Consider the following 26,028-nt stretch of genomic DNA (forward strand, 5'->3'; position numbering starts at 1 on the left):
GAGAATTCTGAGTGGGGGGCCGGCCAGTGGAGCAAGTGGTTAAGTGCGTGCGCTCCGCTGCGGCGGCCCGCGGTTCGCCAGTTCGGATCCCAGGCATGCACCGACACACCGCTTGTCCGGCCATGCTGTGGTGGCATCCCATATAAAGTGGAGGAAGATGGGGGGCCGGCCCGGTGGCGCAAGCGGTTAAGTGCGCTTGCTCTGCTGTGGCGGCCTGGGGTTCGCCGGTTTGGATCCTGTGCGCGCACCGACGCACCACTGGTCAGGCCACGCTGTGGCAGGCGTCCCATATAAGTGGAGGAAGATGGGCACGGATGTTAGCCCAGGGCCAGTCTTCCTCAGCAAAAAGAAGAGGATTGGCAGATGTTAGCTCAGGGCCCATCTTCCTCATCAAAAAAAAAAAAAAAAAAAAAGTGGAGGAAGATGGGCATGGATGTTAGCCCAGGGCCAGTCTTCCTCAGCAAAAAAAGAGGAGGATTGACAGATGTTAGCACAGGGCTGATCTCCTCACACACACACACACAAAATAGAGGTAAAGAATTCTGAGTGGACATCTTTTTCAATATAAAATTATTACTACGTCATGGGTACGTAGCATGTCTTTTTTAGAGTCTTTTCTTCCTACTTAAATTGTTTCCTCCAGAAGTTTATTTTTAAATTTATTATAAAGGTTATTTGCATTTATATTACACAGTAAAAAATCTATAGTATATGTAACACTGTATCATATTTATAAACTAAATTTATTTCTGGGATGTTCACATTAACAAAGATCTATGAGAAAGATTTTCTCAGTGAAGAGGCATTGAATTATAAAACTGGATTCTAGAATTTTCTGACTGACAGTCATTCCAACTGCAAATGGCTTAATCTGATATCTATCTCAAAGAAGCCATTCTTCAGGGAAGCTAATGGCATGCTGGATACATTCTCTAATTCAACCAGAAGGACTCAGTTGTCTTTCCTAAATCTGACATATAGGCAAGGGGGAAATCAAAGCGGAAAAAAATAATTCTAACATCCAGAATTCATCACAGTATTTAAACAATTAGAATTTTACTTTATTTCAGAATAAGTATACAGTTGAAAAAAAGATATTTACTAAAGCCACAACATTATTCCTATGGACAAAACTTTTATAGCAAAACCTTGGTACATGAGCATTAGTAATCTGAATACTATATGGATATAGAAGATATTTAAAAAACGGAAATGATGTATTCCAGAGGCTGTAATAGGCACAATATATATGCTTGTATTGGGTCTGCAAGCACTATGCTGTAATTCATTACACATGATCCAAGAAGTTGCTGACTTTTCAGCTCTACGTACTGAAAAGATACAAAGGAATATCATAGTTACTCTTAGGTTGAAAAAATGTGTACTATCAATACTACAAAATAGGAGCAGCAAGCCAAACCAACAAACAATTCCTTAGGTTTTGGAAGAAGTAATACATGTATGGCTTTTTCGTGTTCATTTTTGAGACTGGTTAGCAAGTCTGGCAAGTGGAAAAGAAGAAAGTAATTTATAATAAAACAGTAAAGACATCATTTACAAGGCATCTGATATTTAACAGGTTCAAAACTGGGAAACAAAAATTGAGCTTGATCTGAAAGCAAAATCGTGAGGTATTATATCTGCTTCCTCCCTACTAATTTCTGGCATAAAAATCTTTATGCAGAAAAGTAAGTTTTCCAAGTGACATGACAGAAAAATATTTAAGATAAATCAATAGAATTTACTTTTGATTTTTAATAACTGTAAATTAAAGTCTTCCAAGGACCAAGAAACTGGATACAGTCCTTAGTATGGAATTTTCTTATGTCTTGTAAAAACATGGGTTGAAATTTTTCATGCTGACAGTGTAGCCACGCTGATAAAGGTGAACATATGGTAAAAATAAGAAAAAAATGGTAGATTTTTCAGAGCATACCACTACTACATCATATCGAAATTGTCTAAAAGTTCAAAACGTACATCTTAGATTCTCGAAGGTTTTATTTTCCAACTAGCAATTAAACATAAGTGTAAAAGTGAACCATGCAATATTTTTACTATCAGCTACTGTGTTAATGATATGAGAGAACAGAATTCTTTTTTTTCCCCTTTAAACGTGTAATGCTCACAAGTCATCATGTGGAACTCAAATCACACACAAATGCAAATCATGAAGAAACATTAAATACTTCAAAATGCCCACGAAGGCGTGCCAGAAATGATGCTGTTCCTAGAGCACAGAATTGTTGGAGGCCAAGACTAAAGCAGTAGGTGCTACTGCAACTTCTAGGTCTTTAATGCTGCTCTTCTCTTTTCTTTTCTTTTCTTTTGATGGGGGAATTCGGGTCAGGGGATTCGGTCTCCCCGGAGGTTAGGCCATAATTTCTGCAGGTTCAGTGACCAACTTGGCTCCATCCCACGTTGTCTTGAACTGCTCAGGAACAGGAAATTCTCTCTGGAAAAAGGCAAGAAGAACAAAGTTTCTTTAAACCAAGGCTTCCTCTTGCCAATAGTATCATGGAGTGGTCTTCTGTGTCACAGGGAGATTTGCGTGGGCATGTGTCAGTTCTGTGACTGTTGGCCAGCATCATCAGTAAAGCGGGCACTTACTAGAAACCAGCCATTCTTCTAAGCACTGGATACGTGTGAACTCAGTTAATCTCCTACACATACCTATGAGTTAGATATTATTGAGATGCCATCTATAGGAAACGGAGGCTTGAGAGGTTAAGCAACTGGCCCAAGATAGTATCACAAGAAAGCAGCCCGAGTTCAAACCTAGACAGTCTCTCTTACCCACGACTCTCCACCAAACTCTAACATGTACGTGAATCAGCCGGGCATCTTGTTGAAATGCAGATTCTGATTCAGCAGATTTGGGGAAGAGAATGAGAATCTGCATTTCCAACAAGATCCAAAGGGATGCCTAGGCTGCAGGTCCCCAGTCACACCAAGTAGAAAGGATTTATCCCGGTGTTGTCTATTCTTTGATGAAATATAAACATATGCTTTGGGCTGTATATAAATTTGTTACCCTTCATCCTGCCACCCTACTCTTCCCACTGAGAAATATATGCACACACATCACACACATACACCCACCCACACATACCCACACAAAGAAAAATGCAGAATAGCCAAAATCAAAGTAGTTTGGAATCTCTCCTTTCCCCAGAGAGTGATTCGTCAGTCATTTCAGAAGAGGATCGAAAAGGAAGGTGAGGAGCAGACCCTGAGCCCTGGCTTCTGTGTGGCCTCCCGAGACTTCCTCGACATGCCGCGCTGTTGAAACCCCAAGTGTCTGTTAAGCTTGATGAATAAATGAAAAGGAATAGGATATATTGGGGCATATGAGAAAGCCATTTGGTTTAAAACTGTGGCCTGACCTGGTTTTTCCAGAAAGGCCTGACATGGCCTGTTGAGCATGCATTGCACATCTCCTTTAAATACTTTTAATGTCCCAAAGCCAAAAATGATGCCCTTAAAGATAGGGATGTGGCTCCCCCCATATCGGCATTTCTTTAAGGATAAGCATCTCTTCCCAGAAACGAAGGATTAATTACTGACTTCTTGTGTTCACCTTGTGACCACTGACCTGCTGTGCCAGCAAAGCTTCTTGTGACTGCTGTAAAAGGGACATTGCTGTCATACATGATGTATGCTCTTTGTTCCAAGACAGTATATAACCACTCTGTACACCCTACTTCTTTAGAGTGCCTCCTTCCTTTGTGAAGGGCTTTATGGTCCTTAGGCCTGGCTCATAATAAACTCACCTCAATTTTGATTTATAGATTGATTATGGATTATTTGCATCGACAAGCTGATGCCTGTGCTCACCAATGTTTCAGTGGAATACACACAGGAGTACGTATCTTCCTAGATGTAGGATCCAACTATTTCTTTTGGAAGAAGCTATTTATTTATTTATTTTAAAGGGAAGGCCCTTTCTATAATGAGTGATGTTGTCTCCTTGAGGGAAATCTGCCATGGAAGGTCTTAAGATGAAGCAAAGAAGTCACAGTCTAAATAACCGTGTGTGTGTGTGTGTGTGTGTGTGTGTCTGTCTGTGTCTGTGTGTCTATGTAGCCAATATCCCTCTGGGGCTCTTCTTGATGAGTAAATCAGGCTTTGTATTTGCTCTCAAGTACCAGGCCAGGGAGAGAATGCTCCCGAGTGGAAGCACCTCTTTGATAGTAACTGTTCCAAATCTTCTTTGGGAGTGAAGTGATAGTCACATGATGACGGATCTTCTCCGGGAGACTGACTTCTTTCAGGATGAATCATCTTTGTCATCCATTCCCACATCTCCATGCCCATGGCAGAACCTCTGTATTGCCCCCTATTACCTCCAGTCGGAAAAATGCATGAAGGCGGCCATGGACTGAGGGCACCAGATAATTTACCTATGAAGGGAAGACTTTACTTTTTCAGCATAAAAGCTCAAGTTTTGACCTATACTAACCCTTTAGGTCAGTGGAGCTCAATCTTGGCTCCACATTGGAATCACCTGGGAAGCTTTAACAAATACAGATGTCTGGGTGCCATGTCCAGGGATTCTAGCTTAATTAGTCTGGAGTGCTCAGCCAAACCCCATTGCTTTTCTTAGCAGATCCAGTTCCCACGCAGCCGAGCCTTCTGCTTAAACAGCCGCAAAGGCCAGGAATCATCCTAAGTTTTAGCTCTCCTATCTGAAGCTATCTGTACTGGCTTTCGCTCTTCAGCAGTCTGTTTTAGGTGGAGAGCCCAAGAGGAGACTCTTCTCTAGCTCAGGGTTTGGCTGGCCATACACCTAGTAGTGAAGCATGACCCAATGCTCAGAGTTTTGTGTTTTAGACTTAAATGATGAATTCTAGGCTTCCATATATGATGTGTGGCTGGGTGGCTGAAGAACTTACTGACAGGCAGGGAGAGAGAGCACAGCAGCAGTCAGATTGTCTGCCTAAGGAGATTAACCAGAGTGCTGACTGCTGTGTAGATGGCCAGTGACTGACCCACAGGCTGATGGGGGCCCCTCTTCCAAAGGTGTGCCTGCTAAGTTCGGTTTTCTCCCATCCTTCCCTGGTTCACTGGCCCCGTGCACAGCTGGAGGGAATTATCTCTGGACTTATTTCCCTGCTTCCAAGAAGCAACAACTAGTAGGAAGTAGTAACTTGCTTCCAACAGCAACAACCAGCAGGTCTACCACACTGCATGATACAGAAAATGTATTTATTGATACTTCTTCTTCAGTGTGTGAGAATCTCTGCACGCTTCTTTTAGAAGCTGCTTTGTTGGGGAGAGGAGACAAAGAAAATAAACGGTGGCAAAATCACTTAGGTGAGTGTGTCTCAGAAGGGTTGTTGGATGGATTGATGGGATCAGAGTCACCTGGGATGTCTATTAAAATACAGATTCTGGACCCCACTCCAGACCTCCTGGATCCAAGCTCTAGGTGCAGACTTTGGGAGCTGGCATGTCCATCAAGCTTCCCAGCTGATTCTCATGCTGAGTTTGAGAACCTCTGATGTAACTATACCCACACAAATAGGCCTACTTATTATCCCATTTTTTTTGCCAAAGCATTTCTCCCTCTTTTCTGTTTGCCTCCACCACAGCAAAGGAAAATATTTAGTCCTAAGTAATATGAACTCAGATACATGGTGTACTATTTGAGAAAAGCTAGCCCATTAAAGTAATTATTAGTAAACTGCCTTGAGAATCACAAATCCAGGAGTGAGCGTAGTCAAGAAGCTGATAGGGGAGAAGATATGTGGCAGGCAGCTCTGAATACCTTTCCTGCCTGTGAATTATTCTGCAAATGAAGCTCATAGCTCGGGAGCTGATTAATCAATCTCTAAAAATGTTAATAAAGAAGGCTCAAGAAAAATTCTTTACAGCCTTTTACAAGGTACTTACGTAATCACCATCCTGAGGGATAAGTATATTCATCTCAGATGACTTGGCGCTCACAATCTCACAGTCTAGTGCATCTTCACTGAGGTATATGTGGCAGCCTTCTGTCTTATTAATGGAAATTGTTGGCACTTTCCCCATTACCTGAAATAGGAAAAAAAATCTGGGACCAAAGGAAAGAAATAGAAATTACAATGTCCCCAAATAAGTACAATTCACGGGCCTAACCAAGTCTTAGGACTAGCTGGGTCAGGGCTGGAGAGGCTGGTTAACGTACCGTCTCCAGGCTGAACTGGTAGGTGTCATGTGGGGACAAAATGAAAGGACCACACAAAGGGATTCTCAAACCTCAGGGTCTCTTTCCTGAGATAAAGGAATTAATTTGAAAACAGCAGCTGAATGTTGAGAAAAAGTCTCGCAACCCCGTTAGCGGATTTGAAACATATATTTGATTTCATGATAAAAGAAACAATTTGCATTTGCTTTTGTGGGCTTAAAATTTTAGTTTTGACAAATCTCTATGACACCTGGATTAAAACAAGTTCTAATATTGTCATTTAAGAGTAAGTAAATTATTCTGTAATTGAGTAGATTTTTTCTCAACCTAAATTAGAATAAATAAGAAACATTACAATTCTTTTCACATAAGTCCTTTGCTAGATAAAAATCTCACTGGCTGAATGTGAAGCTTACATGAGATAATGAATGTCTAGGTATTTTGAAGTGTATTAATTTCAGGAGCCCAAACAGGAGACTTGGTTCAGGCTACTCATTGTATGCGTAAATAGGACCATACACCAGAGGAGGTGATTCTTTGGATTGTTTACGAATATCTAAGTGCTATAAAAATTCTGATCAGTTTTAAATTTCTCTTTTAACAGTCAGTTTTCAGACAACCCCCAAAATCTCTATAGGGACAGACTGTCCCCCCAACGACCATATTCCAGCTCTATAACTCTATAATGCTTCTTGTAATGGTAACTGAAGCGATAAAGACATCTCTTCTTTCACCCTGAAGAAAAGGCTGGATTGCAAACCAAAGGAGCAACTCCTGTTGATGGTGCAGGTGATGTAAAGAACTCCTCAGGGGGAGTCTAGCCAGGTCACTACACTTCTCTGTTTTCTCCTCTCTCCATAGAAACTGGACACTGAGTTGGAAATGAGCCCCAGGGCAAAACAAAGAAGGCAGAGGTAGTTCAAGGTCAGGTAAGCACAGGGCTTTGCTATAAATAAAATAAAATAGTATTACATGTATCTATATTTCAAGAATGTGTCAGCAGTAATGTTTTGGCAATCTAGATTTGTTTATTTTATAATGATGAAGAGCATTTACATACTAACCAGAACTATAAATACCAGGCAAGTAAAGGAAAGGAGTAAATTGTCAGTGAGTCTTAGGTGATTCATTTATGAGACAGAGTGGGGCCACACGAAGCAAGCACATTACACTAGTAGGTTTTATTTATTTTTATATATTGCTATATTATGTTAAAAATATTGAAATGCCCTATGTATGTGAAAAAGCAATAGCAGAATTCGAAAAATAGCCCTGATTTTGTAAGAATTGTCATTCCCCAGCGTTTTGGTCAATACTGCATTAGAGTAGATTATATACATGCTTTTTTTCCCTGGTAGTCTGTGAACACTTCGAGAACACAGATTGTTTCTTATCAGGAGAACAGGGCCAAAGAGTAGCTCCTCTGGTGAGTGACAGGTGATATGTGACCTTGCCCAGGCCACTGGTCTAGCATTTAATTCATGTTTCTGTATTAGTTTTGTTTTTCATAAATTTACTTCTTTATAAAATTTAAAAAAATTTCCATGGAATATTTTCATCTCTTCTCTCTCCCATAATTTGTACTATTTTTTTAGGATAGTTTGCTAAAAACAGAATTACTGGACCAAATCATATGAGCTTCAGTCCATGCCCTTTTTTTCCTTTCAATCTTTTTAACAGCATTACTGAGGTAAAATCTGCAAACATAAAATTTACCTGTTTTAAGTGTATGATTTAATGATATTTAGTAAATTTATGGAGTTGTGCAACCATCACTTCAGTTCAGTTTTAGAATATTCCCATCATCCCCAAAAGATCCCTAATGCCCATTTACAGTCAATCCCTGTCTTCACCCCCAGGCAGCCACTAATCTGCTCTCTGTCTCTATTGTGTCCAGGCCCTTTTAAAATAACTTATTAAATGTTTTAAATAGGTAATGACGTTCACTTGGTTTGAACATCCAAAAGTTTGAAAAGTATTCAGTGAAATGTCTCTCTCTTATTTCTGAACCATGCTGCCAAGTTTGTATCCCTCTTGGACAGATAGCCGTGGTTTATCCTTCCAGATTATTTTTAGAATGCATGCCCATAGCCTTAAAAAATGAAATTATATATTTCAAACATAGAAGCATACAAGGAATAATATAACAAATATGTAAATAAGTATATGTCTGTTAAACAGCTTTATCAGAGTGTAACATTTTGGCTTATTTGCCTTGTTTTTTAGGATTATAATCTTAAAATATAGTTGAGGCCCCCTCTGTACCATCCACCGTCTCATTCACCTCCCTTCGTCCCTCCCCAGATGTAACTACTCTTCTGAATTTTGTGTTTATCATTCACACCAGGTCTGTCCCTTGGGTAAGGTGACCTTGAGCCCTCTTAAGTATATTTAACATGTGCATATTGTTTTGCACATTTTCACTCTTTATATAAAGGGACATATTATACAGTACCTGCCATTCTATAACCTGCCTTTATTGCTCAATGTTGCTTTTGATATTTACCTATTTTTATACATGTAACTGTAGTTCATTCATCTTAACAACTGTACGGTATTTTATTAGGTGGGTTTATTTATTCATTTTCCAGTTGGTGGACATTTAAATTGTTTTTGTTTTTATTGCCATTATGAATGATACTGCAATAAACATTTTTTTCACGTCTCATAGACATATGTACAAGAGCTTCTTGGGCCGGCCCCGTGGCTTAGCGGTTAAGTGCGTGCGCTCCGCTGCTGGCGGCCCGGGTTCGGATCCTGGGCGCGAACCGACACACCGCTTCTCTGGCCATGCTGAGGCCACGTCCCACATACAGCAACTAAAAAGATGTGCAGCTATGACATACAACTATGTACTGGGGCTTTGGGGGAAAATAAATAAATAAAATCTTAAAAAAAAAAAAAAAAGAGCTTCTTTAGCATAGGCTACGAAGGTCTTTGTTAGATGGTGCCAATTTGCTCTGCACAGTAAGTGTAATAGATTTACTCTCCCAACATTGATGTATCAGGGTTCTCATTATTCCACTTCCTTAACAATCCTTGTACCATCAGACTTTTTAATGTGCAGGCAGTTGCACAGTTCTAATATGCATGGGTTTCAGTTAATGGGCTCCTTGCAAAGTAAGGACAGCCTGAATGCAAAACTGATGAGCGTGAAAAGATATATCTAACTGTAGCATTAATTTACGCTTCTACTTCTTTTGGGGAGGTTATGCATATTTTCACATATTTATCAAACACTTCAGTTTTTCCTTCTCTGAATTGCCTTAATATTCTTTACCCATTTTTCTATCAGGTTGTTAGTCTTTTCCTTATTGATTTGTGTTGAGTTCTTTATAAATTCTAGTTACAAATCCTTTTTGACTATCTGCATTGTCAGTATCTTTCTTCGATCCAAGGTTTGTCTTTCATCTTTGTATATGATGTCTTCTGTTGAACATATAATTTTAATTTTAATGTGGTTAGATTCATCAGTCCTTTTCTTTGTGTTTTTTGACCCTAATTAATTTCTTTCCTATTCTGAGGCCATACGATTTTCTTCTGTATTTTATTCTCAAAGTTTAAAAGTATTTCTTTTCACAATTAGGACTTTACTTTTACGTATGGTGTGAGGTAGGAATTTCTTTTTTCCCACGTGGATTGTCCTAAAATATGTCTCCATGTACGCATCTGTCTTTTTCAGGGCTAACTACTCTGTTTCATTAGTCCATTTTTGTATCCCTCCAATAATATAACACTTTATAATGACTCTTACTATCTGGTATGCAGGTCCCTTGTTGTTCATCTTCTTTAAAATTTTTTAGCTACTCTTATCCATTTTTCTTCCAAATGAATTTTAAGATCATTTTACATTAAGGACCCTGTTGAGATTTTGAGTTGAATTACTTTGAACTTATAGATTAAATAAATGGGACAGTTGATATTGATATCTTTCTGTACATTTATTTACATCTATTTTGTGTCCTTCTTGACTATCTTGTATTTCTGCTATTTAATTTTTTCCTAGGTACCTTATAGTTTTTTTTCTTTTGCTATTTTAATCTTATTTTCTAATATTTATTTGTGGTGTAAAAAATGGTATTGATTTTTGCATGTTGATATTGTATCCAACCATCTTGCTGAGGATTCCTATAATTTTATAGTTTGTTGAATCTCTTGGATTTATGTAAAGGCAATCATTTTGTTGGCAAATAAGGACATTTTTGTCTCTTCTTTTTCCAATTTTATATTTCTCAATTATTTTTCTTGTCTTATTGCACAGGTTACAACCTTTAATGCATTATTGAACAGAAGTAATGACAGGAGGAATTCTGTTCTTGATTCTGACTTTAATGGGAATTCTAAAGCTTAAAACTTCATTTAAAAATGAAGTATGATTTTTGCTATAAGATTTTGATAGATACCCTTAATTTGGTTACTGAATGTAGTATATCTTCTGTGACTTTTTTTCTAGGATTATCAGATATGGATATTAGCTAGGTATATATGTATGTATGTGTATTCAGAAAAATGAAAACATTCTCTGCATAATGGTGTAAAAGTGTTCTTTCCTTTTAACAAGATATCATGGATATCTTTCTAGGTCACTTTTTAAAATACAGTTACATTGTATGGAATTCAGAAGTTTAAAAATTTTAAGTAGATATATCTCTCTATCTTTTCTGATAATTTCTTCTATTCTCAATTTAGATTTTTTTCCTCCCTCCAGGAATTTGATGAATATTTAGAACTGTTTTCTCTACTTTTCTATAGTTTCATGTTTTACATTTAATTCATTTGTTTTTTTATTCTGAATTTGATGTATTTACATTAAAAAATAATGCTAACTCCTTATATATGGTATCATCATTGCCACCCAATGCCATTTCTGTAAGAACAAAAGCTTGAGATAAACTCTCTAAAATTAAGAGGGGGGATATTAGATTAGATTATTTCCAAGATACTTTTCAACTGGCTAAATATGTACTCTCACCTCTGCCAAAGAATATTATTTCTAGTTTGTTTTGGTTAAAAATAATGTGAAGTGGGTGAAAGCCTGGCTCTTTATTACACAGGAACTTCCACTGTCCAAAACAGATGTGGTTCTTCAGAAATTGTGGACCCATTATTAGGTTTCTATGAACCATACTTGTCCTTGAGGAGTTGAATTTTTTCTGACATGAGTGATTTCCTTAAAATTTTCATGCATAATATTTTGGGAGAGGCAGTGTTATTAAATGGATAAATGTGGTTATCAGAAATATAAAATTGGGAGATAGTGTTATCAGAATGTAAGCTTCATGAGAGCAAGGATTTTTGTCTCATTTGCTCACTAATCTTTTTAGTGCTGAGAACAGTACATGGCATATCAGAGATGTTCAATAAATATTTGGCAAACACATGAATGAATGAGTCAAATAACCCACATTTTAGAATCTGAAGTGTGACCCAAGGATAGTCACATCTCTCTGTTTGCACAGTGAAGGTGACAATATGGTATATGTCTGTGGGGAATTATTTGGTTGCTTTCTTCTAAATGATTTTCTATCAAGGAATGGAATTTATGAAGGAGTGAAAGCAGAATGGTTAGAGAAAGGGGATTTACACAGAGGCATTTAAAAGAATATATGGAACTTGAGTGTGAAAGAAAGAAATGTATCCATACAGGCTATGTGGCAAGAATATTTAGAATTTGGGCTGGAGAGAACTTAAAATCCCTTAGCCAGCCTTGTGTTTCAGGGCAGGGTGCTCAGTGTCAGAGATGAAGTGAATGCCCAATTGCACACAGCCAGTGACGGCAGAGCTGGTGCTAGTGCCCAGGTCTCATGGTGCCCAGTTCAGGGCACTTTCCATTAAACAGACACGGGCAAAACCAACTTCTTAAATGGCAATTAGTGAAATGTAAAATGTGCAATTGAATGTACTCTAATTAATTAAAGTGGCAGTGGTGAAAAGCCCAGCAAAACAAGAGGAAGCTCTATAAAACCAGAATCCAATTTTAACAAACATTATTAGGGAACATCAGATAATAAGGGGTAATTAATAACATGAAAAGAACGTAATCAAAGATAGAAGTTAGAGTTGGCTAAAGGTAAGAACCACTTTAGCTTTTGGCGTATTGTAAAATCTCATTTGGCTAAGTCAAAATTTCTAAAGCAGTGCAGACTTTCTTCTGTTTTGCAAATTCAATTCCAACCCTTCTTTCCAGTTTGTTAGTCTGATTATCTCATTGACTCCTCAGAAAAACTTTTCCTCCTCCTTACCCAGAACCAATTTTTCCTGAGGAAAAAAAATTCTCTTTGGCATGATACCATTAAGCTTGGAGAATCTCTTATTTGTTCATTCATTAATCAATTCATTCCAATCACTCACTTAACAAACATTCATTGGAAGCCTACTGTGTGCAGGTACTGTGCAATTTTCTGGGGCTGTAAAGATTAATTAGCTATTCTTGATGTAAAGATTAATTAGCTGTTCTTGAAACAGAGATGGTAAACCAGTAATTGCAGTGCAAGATAGGATGTGTTGTAAGAGACTGAAAAGGAGGAATTAACACTGTCTAAGAAGTAAGATAGGGCTGCAGAGAGGAGGTGATGACAGAGCGGTGTCTAGAGGGAAAGGGAATAGGAATTTGCTAGTTGGACATGGAGGGCCCCTTGTAGGCAGAGTGGATCGTCTGTGCAAAGCCATAGCGGGGACAGAGCATGACTGAAAGGGCCACTTACTTGCATGTGAATGTCCTTGGAGTTGATCACTTCCACGATGCCCACCACATTGTCAAACACAAGGCCAAACTTCTTACAGTTGTCTAGGGAAAAAGGAAAAAAACAACTCCACTAAATACACATCGCATGTTTATACAAAGCAACTTATGATAGTAACTACAGAGCGATAGTTCTGCCCTACCAATTATAATGGAATTTATTTTCCCTTTCATCTGTAAAGTAGACTTGTTGCAATTGAAGATGTAAGCCACTTGTCTCAGTTCAGTCTGTGGAATCACAAGGTCACTCCTGTCCTCTTGGTACTCCTAAAATTAAAACACACGCAAATATTAAGGATGTGTAGATAAATTGAATCCATTACATACTGAAATTACTACAGAGCTCAGCATTCATTAATTATAGCTTTTCAATATGTTCTTTCTTTCAGAACCCATTTTCTCACAGACTAAACCACAGGTCTTACTTTGTCATTGTAGTGTTGGAAATGGATGGAACCACTGCTTGGAAGAGGGGTCAGTGTCAATTTGCAAACAGTCAGGTATCAGGCACCATGACTAGTGGGTAGGGGCTGCAGCAGGGATGTGAGAGCTTTTTGTTGAGTCTGGATGCTGAGTCTGGACTTCATACTGTAGCAAGATCTGCTGTGTCAAGTAGGAGTTAGGCAAATAGGCTAGTTAGGGTCACAACAGTGGTGTAAGTCCTGGTGTATTTTCAGACCATGACACACTTTCCAGGGATTTTGCCCCTCCATCATGAGAGAAGCCCCTGGCTTGGCAGGGGCACCAACTTCCATCCTCATTCAAAGCGTCTCTGTCCTGCTCACACAGTGGTCAAAGTGGTGGGTGAAATGGTAGGTTATATCAGCACCTCCATCAGTGGGATAGAATGAAACATCCCACAGCAGATCAGAATGGGGCACAGATGAAAACAAAGAGTTGTCAAATTCATAGAGACACAAAGTAGAAAGGTGGTTGCCGGGGGCTGAGGTGAGGAGGGAATGGGGAGTTGTTGTTTAAGGGGTACAGAGTTTCAGTTTTATAAGACGAAAAGAGTTCTCTGGATGGATGGTGGTGATGGCTGCCTAACAATGTGAATGTGCTTAGTGTCACGGAACTGTACACTTAAATGTTGAGATGGTCAATTTGATGTTATGTGTATTTTACCACAATTTAAAAAAATAATTTAAAAAAGTTGAAGAAAAGAATGCATGAGAAATAATGAAAAATAAAAACGTTTATGGAAATCCTCAGAAATGCCCCAGTTTCTCTTCTAGCCAGTGGCTTTTGCCTCTGTCATTTCACTTAAAAATCCTTAAGACCTTGGTAAACGGTTCAGCCATTGGTCCCTTCATGGGAGCATGTCAGGAATAAAGGTAAAATGATTTCACTCACTACTCTCCATTTCTTTCCTTCCAACTCGAACACAGGAGCATGTTTCTGAGGAGGATAAGATTGGGGAGACTTGGGGCCTAGAGTGTGGCTTTTGGTTGGAGATGGAGTTTGTCCTCCTTGAGCCCGTAGGCTGGGATTCTTGTATGTCTTCTGGTCATCTGTGACATGCCGGAGCCCTGGGAAGGTAATACATAGACATTTATTTATATTTTATGCAAAGAGAAATGCCCCTAGCTTCTTAGATCAATATGATGTAAACAGCACAAGAATTTTTGATAATGCTATTTTCAAAGTAGCCTATTGTTTTCTCAAGGTTAATATGCAGAGTCTGAGACCTGTATAAATTTAGAGTTAATAGAAAGCACTGTAAGTATGTTTTAATTTGAGGAACCTCTTCTTTAAGGAGATGAGATGATAGATAAAAATTCTGCAAAAAACAAACCATCTCACCAAAAAGGATTACATGATTTACTTCTCTCATGGCTAAATCATTCCCCAGACATAGCCTAAAAGGTTAGGGCATTCCAGTAAGTATATGTCAGAGTACGGAATTGACTTTAGGGTTATGAGTCCATTCCTTTATTGGCAGATGAGGGGACAGTACAGCCAGCTGGAGCCAGAAAAAAATTTAGAATTTTGGGTTCTTAGCTCCCAGCCCAGTGCATAGGGACACTTATACCATAATCCCTGTTACTCATGCAAAGCAAAAATATATTTGCATAAAGTTTTTGGCAACATGACTTTACTGTTTAGAATACATGTGCCCCTGATCCTGATGTATTTTGAATATTGTATGTTTTTTTTTAAATTAATCGTTCACTGTGAGGACAAAGGTCGTTCAATGATAGAATTCTTTGACAAGTCTGTACACTGCTTGAGAACAGAGGTGCTACTGTTTGTCATTTTTTATTTCACTCAATCTTGACGCCTTGGTTGTAGGTGGTGCTGAAGCATCCGAGGCTGAAGCAGTGATGCGGTGCAGTGGTCCAAACAGAACCCAAAGTATCTGAGTTCTTCTTTCTGGTCCACACTACAGTCCACTGAGCCCATCTATCTTGAGATGGAGAACACTGCAGGCTTCTGCCATCCCAAGAGCAGCTGCCTGCGTGTTGGGGACTGGGATGGAAGGATGCATCAAAGACTGTGTGCTCTGGGGGATCTGTGTGCCTGGAGCCAGAGGGAGACACCTTCAAGGTCTGGTTTTCTCACCTTTTATAATCGCTTCCCCTTGGTTAAGTTGGGCAAATAAAGCTGAGCGTGAAGGAGAGGACTGCTCTTTTCTGCCTTCATTCTCAAAAAGTGGAGGTGGCCCTGGAGGAGGTGGAGGAGGTGGGGGTGGAGGAAGGCCAGGCCCCGGGGAGAGGACAGACAATGCTGATGCAGTTGATGCTACTGGACCCTGTGGAAGAGAGAAGATGGAAGGCACTGCATTGAGACCAGTGCCCTTGCCAAGAGCTGGCATTTTGTCAACGTCACTCAGAACCTGTTGCCCATGAGGGAGTAGGGTTCAAGACTCACAAAGGGCACCTGGGGGCACACCTGGGCATCATGAGTCTGTTTGGGAGAACCTGGGACCGAGGGGGGATTCACCTTGGGAACGGACCATGACTTAGCCGTACAGCCTTGTCAGTAGAAACTGCATGTCCAGGATTCACGCTGCCAACTCAGAGGCAAACAAAACCATATTCACAGGTTCATGTCCAAAGCTCAGGATCTGAATGAAACCAGGCCTGAACCAATTGAGAATCATAAGAAAAATGTGGTCCAAATGATAAGAGGATTCGCTTTTTGGGATGCTGGGAATTGCAACCACCAACGAGAGAGAGGGAGAGAGAGTGGTGAAAAACATTCAGTGGTTACTAGATGTTTTTGAACCTTTTTGAACAGCTTTAAAGAAAGAGATACTGAAACTCTTTGGAACTCATTTTTCAAGTAAGTATGCCTCAAATTGACTCCCAAGCAAGGACCATATGTGACCTGGATGCCTGTCAAAACCTGAAGGTGATCATGGTCCAGAACCCATCTGATGGTTTGGTTCATCTAATGCTGATTGTAAGTGAACCAACTAAAAACTGGATTTTTCCTGAGCAGGATCTATGCTTATTCTTTTTTTCTCTGCTATGTGAAGTGGATACGCAATTCTAACAAATTCAAATGGCAGAAAAAGGTGATAGACAAGAGAGGAATTTGTCTTAATGCTTTGAGAGGACCCCATAGGTGAAGTTGTCACAGAGCTTAAAACTAGTAGGATAGAAACATACATATACAACAAACTTGGGTTACATACCATTTTACTTTTAAACCATGAAGTAAAACTGTATACCTATGAGAAGGAATTATAAGCGAATTCAATTAAAAAATAGTCAAGAAACTTAAAAAATTGAGAGTGATGGAAATGTGGCTTAGCTTGTATATTTTTAATACCAAATACAAAATGTAAAACATCACATAAGTAAGTGCTAAATATTAACAAAGACAGCATATCCCTATTTTCATAAACAACTCAGTATTACAATGGTCAAATAGCAGGAAGTTTTTAATCTGTAGTAGTTTTCAGTTGAAAAAAAAAACCACATTATTTTCAAAGTTCTATATAACCCCTATTAAGTGTAGAATTACCCCGACAATAAAAGATTCTTCTCTTATTCAGAATGCACATCTTAAAAACTGAGCAGGCTGGAGGTCTTGTCTCCTGAAGATGTAATTTGTGATGGTTTTTTGTTTTTAAAGAAGACCAGCCTCACTCCATCAGGATTCTCGCGTCAGGAAGAAAAGAACTGCAGTCCTTGAGACTGACTAATTTTTTTTGCAGTATCATAAATGTTTTCCATTATGTTACTGGAGTGAAATTTGAGATTTTGCTCTGAATCCTAAAGAGTGTATAATATAGCTTTGCACATCAAACAATATTCCAGTCCTCAGTTCCAGACACTGAGAGCCACGAAGTATTACTTTTACTCATAAGCACATAATAACTCAAAGTCAGTGAAGGGACAGACCCCCTCCCCCGCACCCGAAACACTGCAGCTTTATGGTCGTCCTATTTTGTGGCAAGAGGAGATGATACTGGCTTCCAAATCTTAAAATGATTTAGATGGTTCCCTCGCTCTCAGAATTCAGAGCCTCTTTCCAAGAGCCATTAGAGGACACTGAAACCAATAAGCCACATATTCAACTTTTTGGAGCTTGGATACATTCAGATGGCTGACCCAGGAACACCAAACAAAGGATTTACTGCAACAGATGTTGAATACAAAAGCCAAAAAATAAGAGCACTCAGGACCAGCTGAAACTCTGCCTTGGACTTATCCTTTGTACGTTCTGGCTTATTCCTGTATCAGCCCCAGTGAGAGCACAAAACTAGGCTCTGGTTTCCACGGTTACTTCACAATTAGCATTCAGGGGCTTTACTGTATACAGTGTACTCGAAAGCAAACTCATTAGACATTCCCTTAACAGGATCTCTGTGGGCTGCCCTTATCTCTGCCTCTTTTTCCTCATCTCCTCCTGCAGGATATTATAGCACATGATTCCAGAACTTTGTGCATTCTCACATGTGCCTGGCCATGAGTGGCAACCGCATCCACTGGAATCACAGCCCAACGCTAAGTCTTCAGGCGTCCCAATCAAATCAGAGGGGAGACGGTTAGGGAAGGGAAGGGAGCCAAGAATTCTGGAAAGTCCAGCATGTGCCAGGCACTGATTGTTTCCATTCATTTAACAGATATTTAACGCTCCGTATAGGACAGGCTCTATGCCCGGGGTTCCCACACTTGTCGGAACATTGAAATCATTTGGGGATCTGTTAGAAATTCCAAAGGCCAGGCCACGTCGCAAAAACGCTCTCTGGGAAGGTGGGACACAGGCAAGTGTATTTTTTGAAGCTCCCTCGGTGATTCCAGCGTGCAGACAAGTTTGGGAACAACCACTCTATATGCTATGTGCTGAGGTTAATCTCAGTCATTACAACAATATTATTAGGACTGTATTGAAATCCATCTTTAACAGAAAATAAAGCAGGAAATCAGAAAGGCTGACCCAATATTAAATGGCCAGTAAATGGCAGAGACATAATTCAAGCACATATCTGCTCGATCCTAAAGCCTTCTTCAAGATGGGTGGTTGCCAGAGGCACGGGGTGGAGGTGGGCAAAACGGGTGAAGGGGGTCGTAAGGTACTAACTTCCAGTTATAAAATAAACATGTCCTGTAGATCTAATGTATGGCATGGTGACTACAGCAAATAATACCGTATTGTATATTTGAAAGTTGCTAAGAGTAGATCTTAAACGTTATCATCGCAAGAAAAAAAATTTGTAACTGCGTATGGTGACAAACGTTAACTAGATTTACTGTGGCGATCATTTCACAACATATACAAAAATCAAATCATCATGTTGTACAACTGAAACTATGTTATATGTCAGTAATTTCTCAACAAAAAATTACTTAAAAAAATAAAGCCTTCTTCAGGGAAATCCTTTATGCTATATTCAGACTTTTTTCTTTGTAATAGTCACTAGTCAAATGAAAGAACCAGAGGTGTGGGCTACTTCACCCCTTTATGTAGTGCTGCTCATGGGCCTCTGGCTTGAAGATACATGACTGAAGTATCGGGAGGCGGTGTAATAACTGGCTTAGTTTTTATCTCCACCATTCCTTGCTCCATCCTTCTAGTGCCTTGGCAGCTGACCAAACTCCTACAGCCAACTGTGGAGCCAGGCTTGATCCTATGGTGATATAAGGTCTTGGGCGTTGACAGTGGCATCTCAGCATCAAATCACCCTTGACACTAGTTTGTTGTTACTCTATGCCCTGGTTCTAGAAACTTGTCCTATTCATTTTTCCTGAGTACCCAGTGGTTCCAAGAATACAGTACTTGCACCCAAATCTTGGTTCCTTGCCTAGCACTCAAGTTGTTCTGGGATGGGCTCCTGACCCCACTCCTGGGGACCAGAGATTTAAAGGCATCGCCTCTCGGTGTGATTTCCTTTGGAGATAAAGTCTCATGACAGAGGGAAGGCACCAGGTTGTCTAGACTGAATGAAAGGTAGTGGATCATGTCTGGGCATATAACCTCGGCTGCCCATTGAGTGATCCACTGCTTCTTATTCTCAATGGGATACAGGCCCTGTAGGAAGTGGAGCTAAGAGGAGAAAGGAGCTCTGGAAAAGGGCAGAGATTTGACCCAGTTCACACTTTGCGTTTAGGTCCGTGTAGGGATAGAGAAGGATAGCTCCCAGATGGGCACACTTATCTGGGAGGTGCCGGAAACGACGGCTGGGAAGAGCCTCTGAACCAACATACCTGCTCCAGGGACCTGAGAGGGTCCTGGGAGAGTCGCAGGGGATAACATTTAATTAGCCTACAGACTACATTCAGAGCCTATGCATGCAGATAAAACACATGCAGACTAAAACAAAGACATTTAATAAAAGATGCCATCTACTTGCAAATTATCTGAATATTTCTAGTGCTTCTAAAAGAACCCTTTTCTTAACAACAAAAATTCTTTTACAGTGTGTTTGACCCTGGCAATTACTTTAATTTCATTTCTACAGTGTAGAATTATACATCTAAAAGCTCAGAACCTACGGGATTAGGATATCATGTGACTTGCACAGGGTCACATAGACTGGAAAGTCAAGGCGAAGACTGAAACGGAGGCACCTGGAGAAAGACTTCACCTTAGTGAAGCAGCAATGACCCCTACACAAATGCTTGTTTAAAATACCACTTTGTTATGTTGATGAAACATTCCCAGAAATGAACCCCAGACTGGGAACAATTGAAAAATACATTTTATTAAAGTCATTGTAACAGTGGCTTACAACTTAAAAACAAGAAAAGCAGCACATTTATGATTTTAAATGGTCATATTCAGGGTGCAAAAGTTCACTGCTGTTGTAAGAACACACCACAAAACCTAAAAATGCTGCTTTTGAAAGCTCAATTAAGATTAATTTTGAGAGGAGACGTTTGATTATATACTTTTTTTGGAGGAGGCACAAGACTTTTTAAAAAGTCTGCAAATACCTTTCTCTAAGTTAATTTCAACTCTCCTCAGAACAGCTGTCTCCTCTGATTTTAAATATATGAATTATAACTATAAAATAATGAAACCATTGTATGCGGCATGTGGAAAGCTTGTAATGTTTTGGTTATATATACTACATATACACAATTATATAACTATATTACACATAATATAATGTGCATCAAAATTTTTTTGGTTATTTGAAATAATTACTAATTACTTTATTACTTTAGAATTTATATTTTATTCTGAAAGGAAAACTACTTCTATTTCTTAAATGAAATATCCACATTGCTTTGTGGTGGCAATTACATATGTAATTAACAACCCACTTCTAGCCCCCATGACAAACCCAGTTGTCTTAGTTATCCAGCTAATTCCGGTACAGTCTAGCTTTGGATCTAAGTAATCTACAAAAATGATTCCAAGGATCCTTTCTGTTGAGTTTGTAGAAAGTACAACTAATAGGGTACTTTTAGACAGAGGTTTATGTTTTTCCAACAAAATTAAGCAAAAAGTGAAACATAGATGCTTAAGAAAAAAAAAAATCAGGGGCCGGCCCCGTGGCATAGTGGGTAAGTGCACGAGCTCCGCTGCTGGTGGCCCGGGTTCGGATCCCAGGGGCGCACGATGCACCGCTTGCCAGGCCATGCTGTGGCAGCGTCCCATATAAAGTGGAGGAAGATGGGCACAGATGTTAGCCCAGGGCCAGTCTTCCTCAGCAAAAAGAGGAGGTTTGGCATGCATCTTAGCTCAGGGCTGATCTTCCTCACAAAAAAAAAAAAGAAAAAAAATCAGCTACAAAGAAAATTTTTGTATCTAAGATTTTCTGTAGTTCTGTCCCAGATAATTAAATTGTTTGGAAATTTTCAACTTTCACATTTTAAATTCTAAGATTTTCAAACCCAACAATAGGGGTAGCAGGTGATTTGGTCTAAAGAGAACCTAACTCTTTAGCAGATGGATTGGAAATGAATTAGACTAAGTAAGGCTCATCTGTCAGTCAATTCAACAAACATTTACCGAGTGCTACCTTGGAAGGAACTGGGAATCCAATGAAGAAGTAGGCATAAATTCTGTTTGTTAAGAAGTTCACAATCTAATGGGGGTGGCAAGCAAATAAGTACTTGCAGTCTGACATGTGGTATGTGTCACATGAACAAGGAATACTGTGGGCACAAAGGAGGGAGTGACCAGCTCTCCTCAGGAGGGCTGGGTTGGGGCAGCCACAGACAGGGCTGCTGTGGCTTAGGCCTGGGCGATGCCATCCAATACTTTGTAACTCTCTGTCTCCAAAGGAGAGAAACTGAAGGGTTTTACGCAAGGGCGAAAAGTATGTATAGATAACATATTAATCTCCAGCTTTAAGAATAGGTCAGGCAACCTGTATCTTGGCCTGTGTTTAACTAATTTTTTTTTTTTTTTTTTTTTTGTGAGGAGATCAGCCCTGAGCTAACATCAGCCAATCCTCCTCTTTTTTTTTTTTTTGCTGAGGAAGACGGCCCTGGGCTAACGTCTGTGCCCATCCTCCTCCACTTTACATGGGACGCCGCCACAGCATGGCCCACCAAGCAGTGCGTCGGTGCGCGCCCGGGATCCGAACCAGCGAACCCCGGGCCGCCGCAGCGGAGCGCGCGCACCTAACCACTTGCGCCACCGGGCCGGCCCCTAACTAATTTTTTAAAAAGCAGAGATCAAGAAAATAGAAATATCATGTGACAGTCTCTTGGAACAGGTGGACTGTGTCTCTCACAACAGAGCTTTTGTTACGATGTTTCTTCTATAAAACTAGCTTAGTGATAGTAACATTTTGAGCCACCTGTCTTTAAGTATTTGTGGAGATGGAAGAGAAATCTACAAAATGAAACAGCTGACACGCAGTGATACTGTTTATGGGTTTTACTGCCCCCCGCCCCCCATCCTTCCCTTAAGGCCACCCCCTCAACTCCCTTTCATGCACACACACATATGGCTGTCTTCTGGTGCTTGGTCAGGTCTTCTCTTTAGCTGTCTATCTTTGAGCCATCCTGGCCCATTAATCACCTGGCTTACAGTTAATGATCTCCAGGTAGCAGTGACAACTTATATGTGCCCAATTACACACATTAAAAGCAGCTTAAATATCACACAGCCATTTCAACCACAAATATATTTACATTAAAATGCTTCAGCTATAGGAATTCACAGTGTTTTACAACTGAACATTTTTGTAAAATGCTGCTTATTCATTTCACCAAAGACAAAGAATCTCAAATGACCTTGTGTTACATGGCACATAAAATAAGAGGAAGATAAACCTCTCATATACCACAATAAGAGGGAGGGATTAAAAGAAAGAACTACCAGTTTCAGAACTAAAGACTAACTTTTTATACACAGAGACAGTTTTCACAGCAGCAAAATATACTTCACAAATTTATGGTTTAGGGTTTGTTTACATTTTAGACGTCAAAACTAATGTTTTTCTATTTTCTGCAAGATGTACTTTGATCAAGAACTTAGTGAAACTGATACATTTCCAAATTTGTAATTTCGATAAGTACTTGCAAATTTTACATTCATATTTATACTACACTTTTATTGGCAGACAACTATAATCAAGAAAAAAGATTGCACGTAAACTAACAGATGATCATCCTGTACAACGTAAGTGTGAGCCAAAGTGAATTTATGACTTTAGTCTCTATTCTCTTATTTTTATCACTTCCCATAATTTTGAGACTTCTTCTGCCAATGAAAACAAAATTTCTGGGGGCCTTTCCAAGAAAATAGAATTGTTAAAAATACTACAATGAAGTGCGGTATAATATTTTAAGCATATATTTATTAGTATTTTTTAAGAAGTCAATTTAGGGAATATTTCCTATTTCATCTATGGTAACAGAACACCACTGGAATTTCAGGTTTCCATCAAAGGGCCAACAGTACTTATAGGCAGCTGAGATAAAAAGGTGTTCCCACAACTGTGACAGAAATGTGGGGCCCATTTTGATCAGTTTTCTGCAGAGACAAGACTCCAAACACTCTGACCCCAAGATTGAAGTACATGAGGGAAGGTCATGAAAAATCCAAATCTTGTGGTTTCGTCAATGACATCTGACGGCTTCACTCTTCCCCATGCCTCCCAACCTCCTGTGGTCTCTGATGACCTGGAGGGATGGGAGCTATAGCAGTAGATGGAAAAAGACAGACCAAGAAACAAAGTCGCTTTACAACAACAGCTTTAAATTGGGAAACGGCCTGGGAATGCCATATGCAGTTTACATTAGTTCCTCGAAGCCAGTAACAGGTTTCTATGCTTTTTGTTCTCCTGATTTAATATCCAGATGCGGTCCTTCAGATAAAACAGGTGGTGATTTCTGTTCTATATGCCCAAAGTAGAAATATTTGATAAAAGCAGACTATGCCTTCAGAGCAGAGTCCAGAAGAATATATGGAACACAATCTAATTTGCTCACGTGATCTAGCTATTTTGCATAAATGGTCTTGATAAGTAGCCTTAATTACTAGTTTGGTCTTGCTTTGCTCCTGCTATGTGGACCAAATCTGGGATTTCCAGACTGTCTTTTCTTCTTATCTGCCAGGTTTGGCAGCTTGAAAATATAATTTCTCATAAAAAAAGAAAAGAGAAAATTAAATTTTCCATGGGAAAATTTTCCAGAGTTAAAGATAGCAGAGTATACCCATCACAGAGACAAACTATAGATAGCCAACAGTTATATGAAGACCAAGAGGGACATGTGGCTTGAATGATCTGGACAACTACTTCATTTGGCCAGAAAAGCCTAGATCTGAACTATCATTGAATGAAAGTTTTCGTTTTTCTTTCAGATTTTGGGGTCATAAAGAAACTATTCTATTTCTCAAATTATCTATACTTGGTAGATGGCAGAGGTGGTGGATGAGGCAAAATAATAGCTGTTATAAAGATGACTAACATGCGGCTCTAAATTATGTATATTATTTACTAAGGAAAAAATTAAAAAATAGAAGCATCAACATCTCGTGAGTTTTAGAGTTGAGGCACCTAAGACAGAGTAATGTTTGCCTCAATTTCAGTTCCAAAATTCACAGGAAAGGTTAATTGGCGCTTAGGTCTGGGATTAGTAAAGCTTGCATCAAGGGTGCCACCTGGCCCAACAAACTGTGATCTAGTCTGGGCTCTGTGTTATAGTCTACGAAGGGTTTGTTTCACCTGTAGAAGACAATCTGGACCTTTCCTCCATCTCTCCTTAAGAAAACCTTTTTGCTAAATCTAATATTAGCTTACATTTCCTGAGTTCATAACCAACTAGGAATTAGGGGCATGTGGGTGGCAAGCGACAGGTACGGGGAGGAGGCATTTGTGATCAATATGCCGTTGTCTGTAATAAAATGCATTGTCCATTTCCATCACCATCATTTGATAGAAGAAATAAAGAAATATTATTTATGTGGCTCTTGAACAATGAACACAATCTGTAGTTAATGGAATAACACTATGAAAATTTCCTTGTGAAGAAATGCGACTACCAATTAAAGTGTACAATTTAGCAAATGTGTCTGGACACTGTCTGTGTTTAAGGCCCTGTACCCATCTCTGCTGCAGATCCCAGGTGGAATGGGAAAAGGACCCAGCTTTTCATGAGCTCACAGCCTCGGAGGAGACAGAAGACACTTTTGTGTTCCCAGACAACAGGGACTTGGCACTTGGCCTTTGTGTCTTTGCTCAGGCTGAGCCTTTGTTTGGAAGGCTCTTCCCCAATCTACTATCTAGAAAATTCTTACATATCCTTCAAGGTTCAACTCAAAGCTCTCTTCTTTTCGTAGATTTCCTGGAGCTCTCCTAAGAGGAAATTTCCTATTTCTCTATTACAAGGACGCGTTAGGAACATCCTTATTATACTTCATATTACATTGTAATTATTTATCTGTGAATTCAGATTTGGTCATCTCCCAAGACTGAGCTCTGAACAGTCACTCATTATTCATTTTAATGTCACCAGTAATGTGGCCCAGTGCCTGAAACATGGTAGGTGCTTCATAAATATTTACTGACGTGACTAAGTAACTGCTTTATAAGGTAGAAAGTGCTAAGTATCACAAAAGAAATATAGATTTTAAGAAGTGCTGTGGAGGTGTTGTGGAGGGAAGGCATAACTTCCAGCTTGGGGCAGGGCGTGGTGATAAGCAGAGGAGATCCAAGAGGCTTTTTGGAGAGAAGACCATTTGAAATACACCTTGAAGGATAGATGGAAAAGGTCTGACATAAGGACACAAGAGGAAGGGATTCCAGGAGCAGGGGACATGCACGTTGTCATTACAACAAATAAGCGTAACTGAATTGTTAGCAATCACTCAGGAGCTTACGGATCCACAGTGGTGTTGTCTTTCAAAGCATTACCTTCTGATGCTACACACTTGTTTCATGAAACTGCCAGTACTCAAAACTGTCTTTTAGGATTGCCTTCAGACCTGTTTACAAAAACATACACACCAAATAATCACTCATGCCTTTATACTCTGCTCCTTCGGACTGAAAAGATTATTATTTGAATTAATCCCTCTCCAGAGAGGGTCTCAATGGCTTTTGGCCATTTGAAAAGAATAAAATTCACTTTTAAAGAAGGAAGATTTGGGGCCGGCCCGGTGGTGCAAGCGGTTAAGTTTGTGCGCTCCGATGCGGCGGCCCGGGGTTCGCCGGTTCAGATCCCGTGCGCACACAGACGCACCACTTGGCAAGCCATGC

At 39.6% G+C, this 26,028-nt stretch overlaps 1 protein-coding gene across 1 annotated transcript in view; it reads right to left on the reverse strand.

The window, feature by feature from the left end:
• Positions 1 to 1,039: 1,039 nt before the first annotated feature.
• CAP2 (cyclase associated actin cytoskeleton regulatory protein 2) overlaps positions 1,040 to 26,028 on the reverse strand; it is a 126,465-nt gene continuing 101,476 nt past the window's right edge. The window contains exons 8-13 of the mRNA XM_058555200.1: positions 15,474 to 15,663; positions 14,265 to 14,440; positions 13,055 to 13,178; positions 12,874 to 12,956; positions 5,896 to 6,036; positions 1,040 to 2,455 (exon numbers count right to left, since the gene is read on the reverse strand). Of these exons, the coding sequence (XP_058411183.1) occupies positions 2,372 to 2,455; positions 5,896 to 6,036; positions 12,874 to 12,956; positions 13,055 to 13,178; positions 14,265 to 14,440; positions 15,474 to 15,663 (798 nt within the window). The 3' untranslated portion in view covers positions 1,040 to 2,371. The remainder of the gene's footprint in view (positions 2,456 to 5,895; positions 6,037 to 12,873; positions 12,957 to 13,054; positions 13,179 to 14,264; positions 14,441 to 15,473; positions 15,664 to 26,028) is intronic.

This window comes from Diceros bicornis, chromosome 14 (assembly GCF_020826845.1).
Source record: "Diceros bicornis minor isolate mBicDic1 chromosome 14, mDicBic1.mat.cur, whole genome shotgun sequence".
In the NCBI taxonomy this organism is placed as follows: Eukaryota; Metazoa; Chordata; class Mammalia; order Perissodactyla; family Rhinocerotidae; genus Diceros; species Diceros bicornis.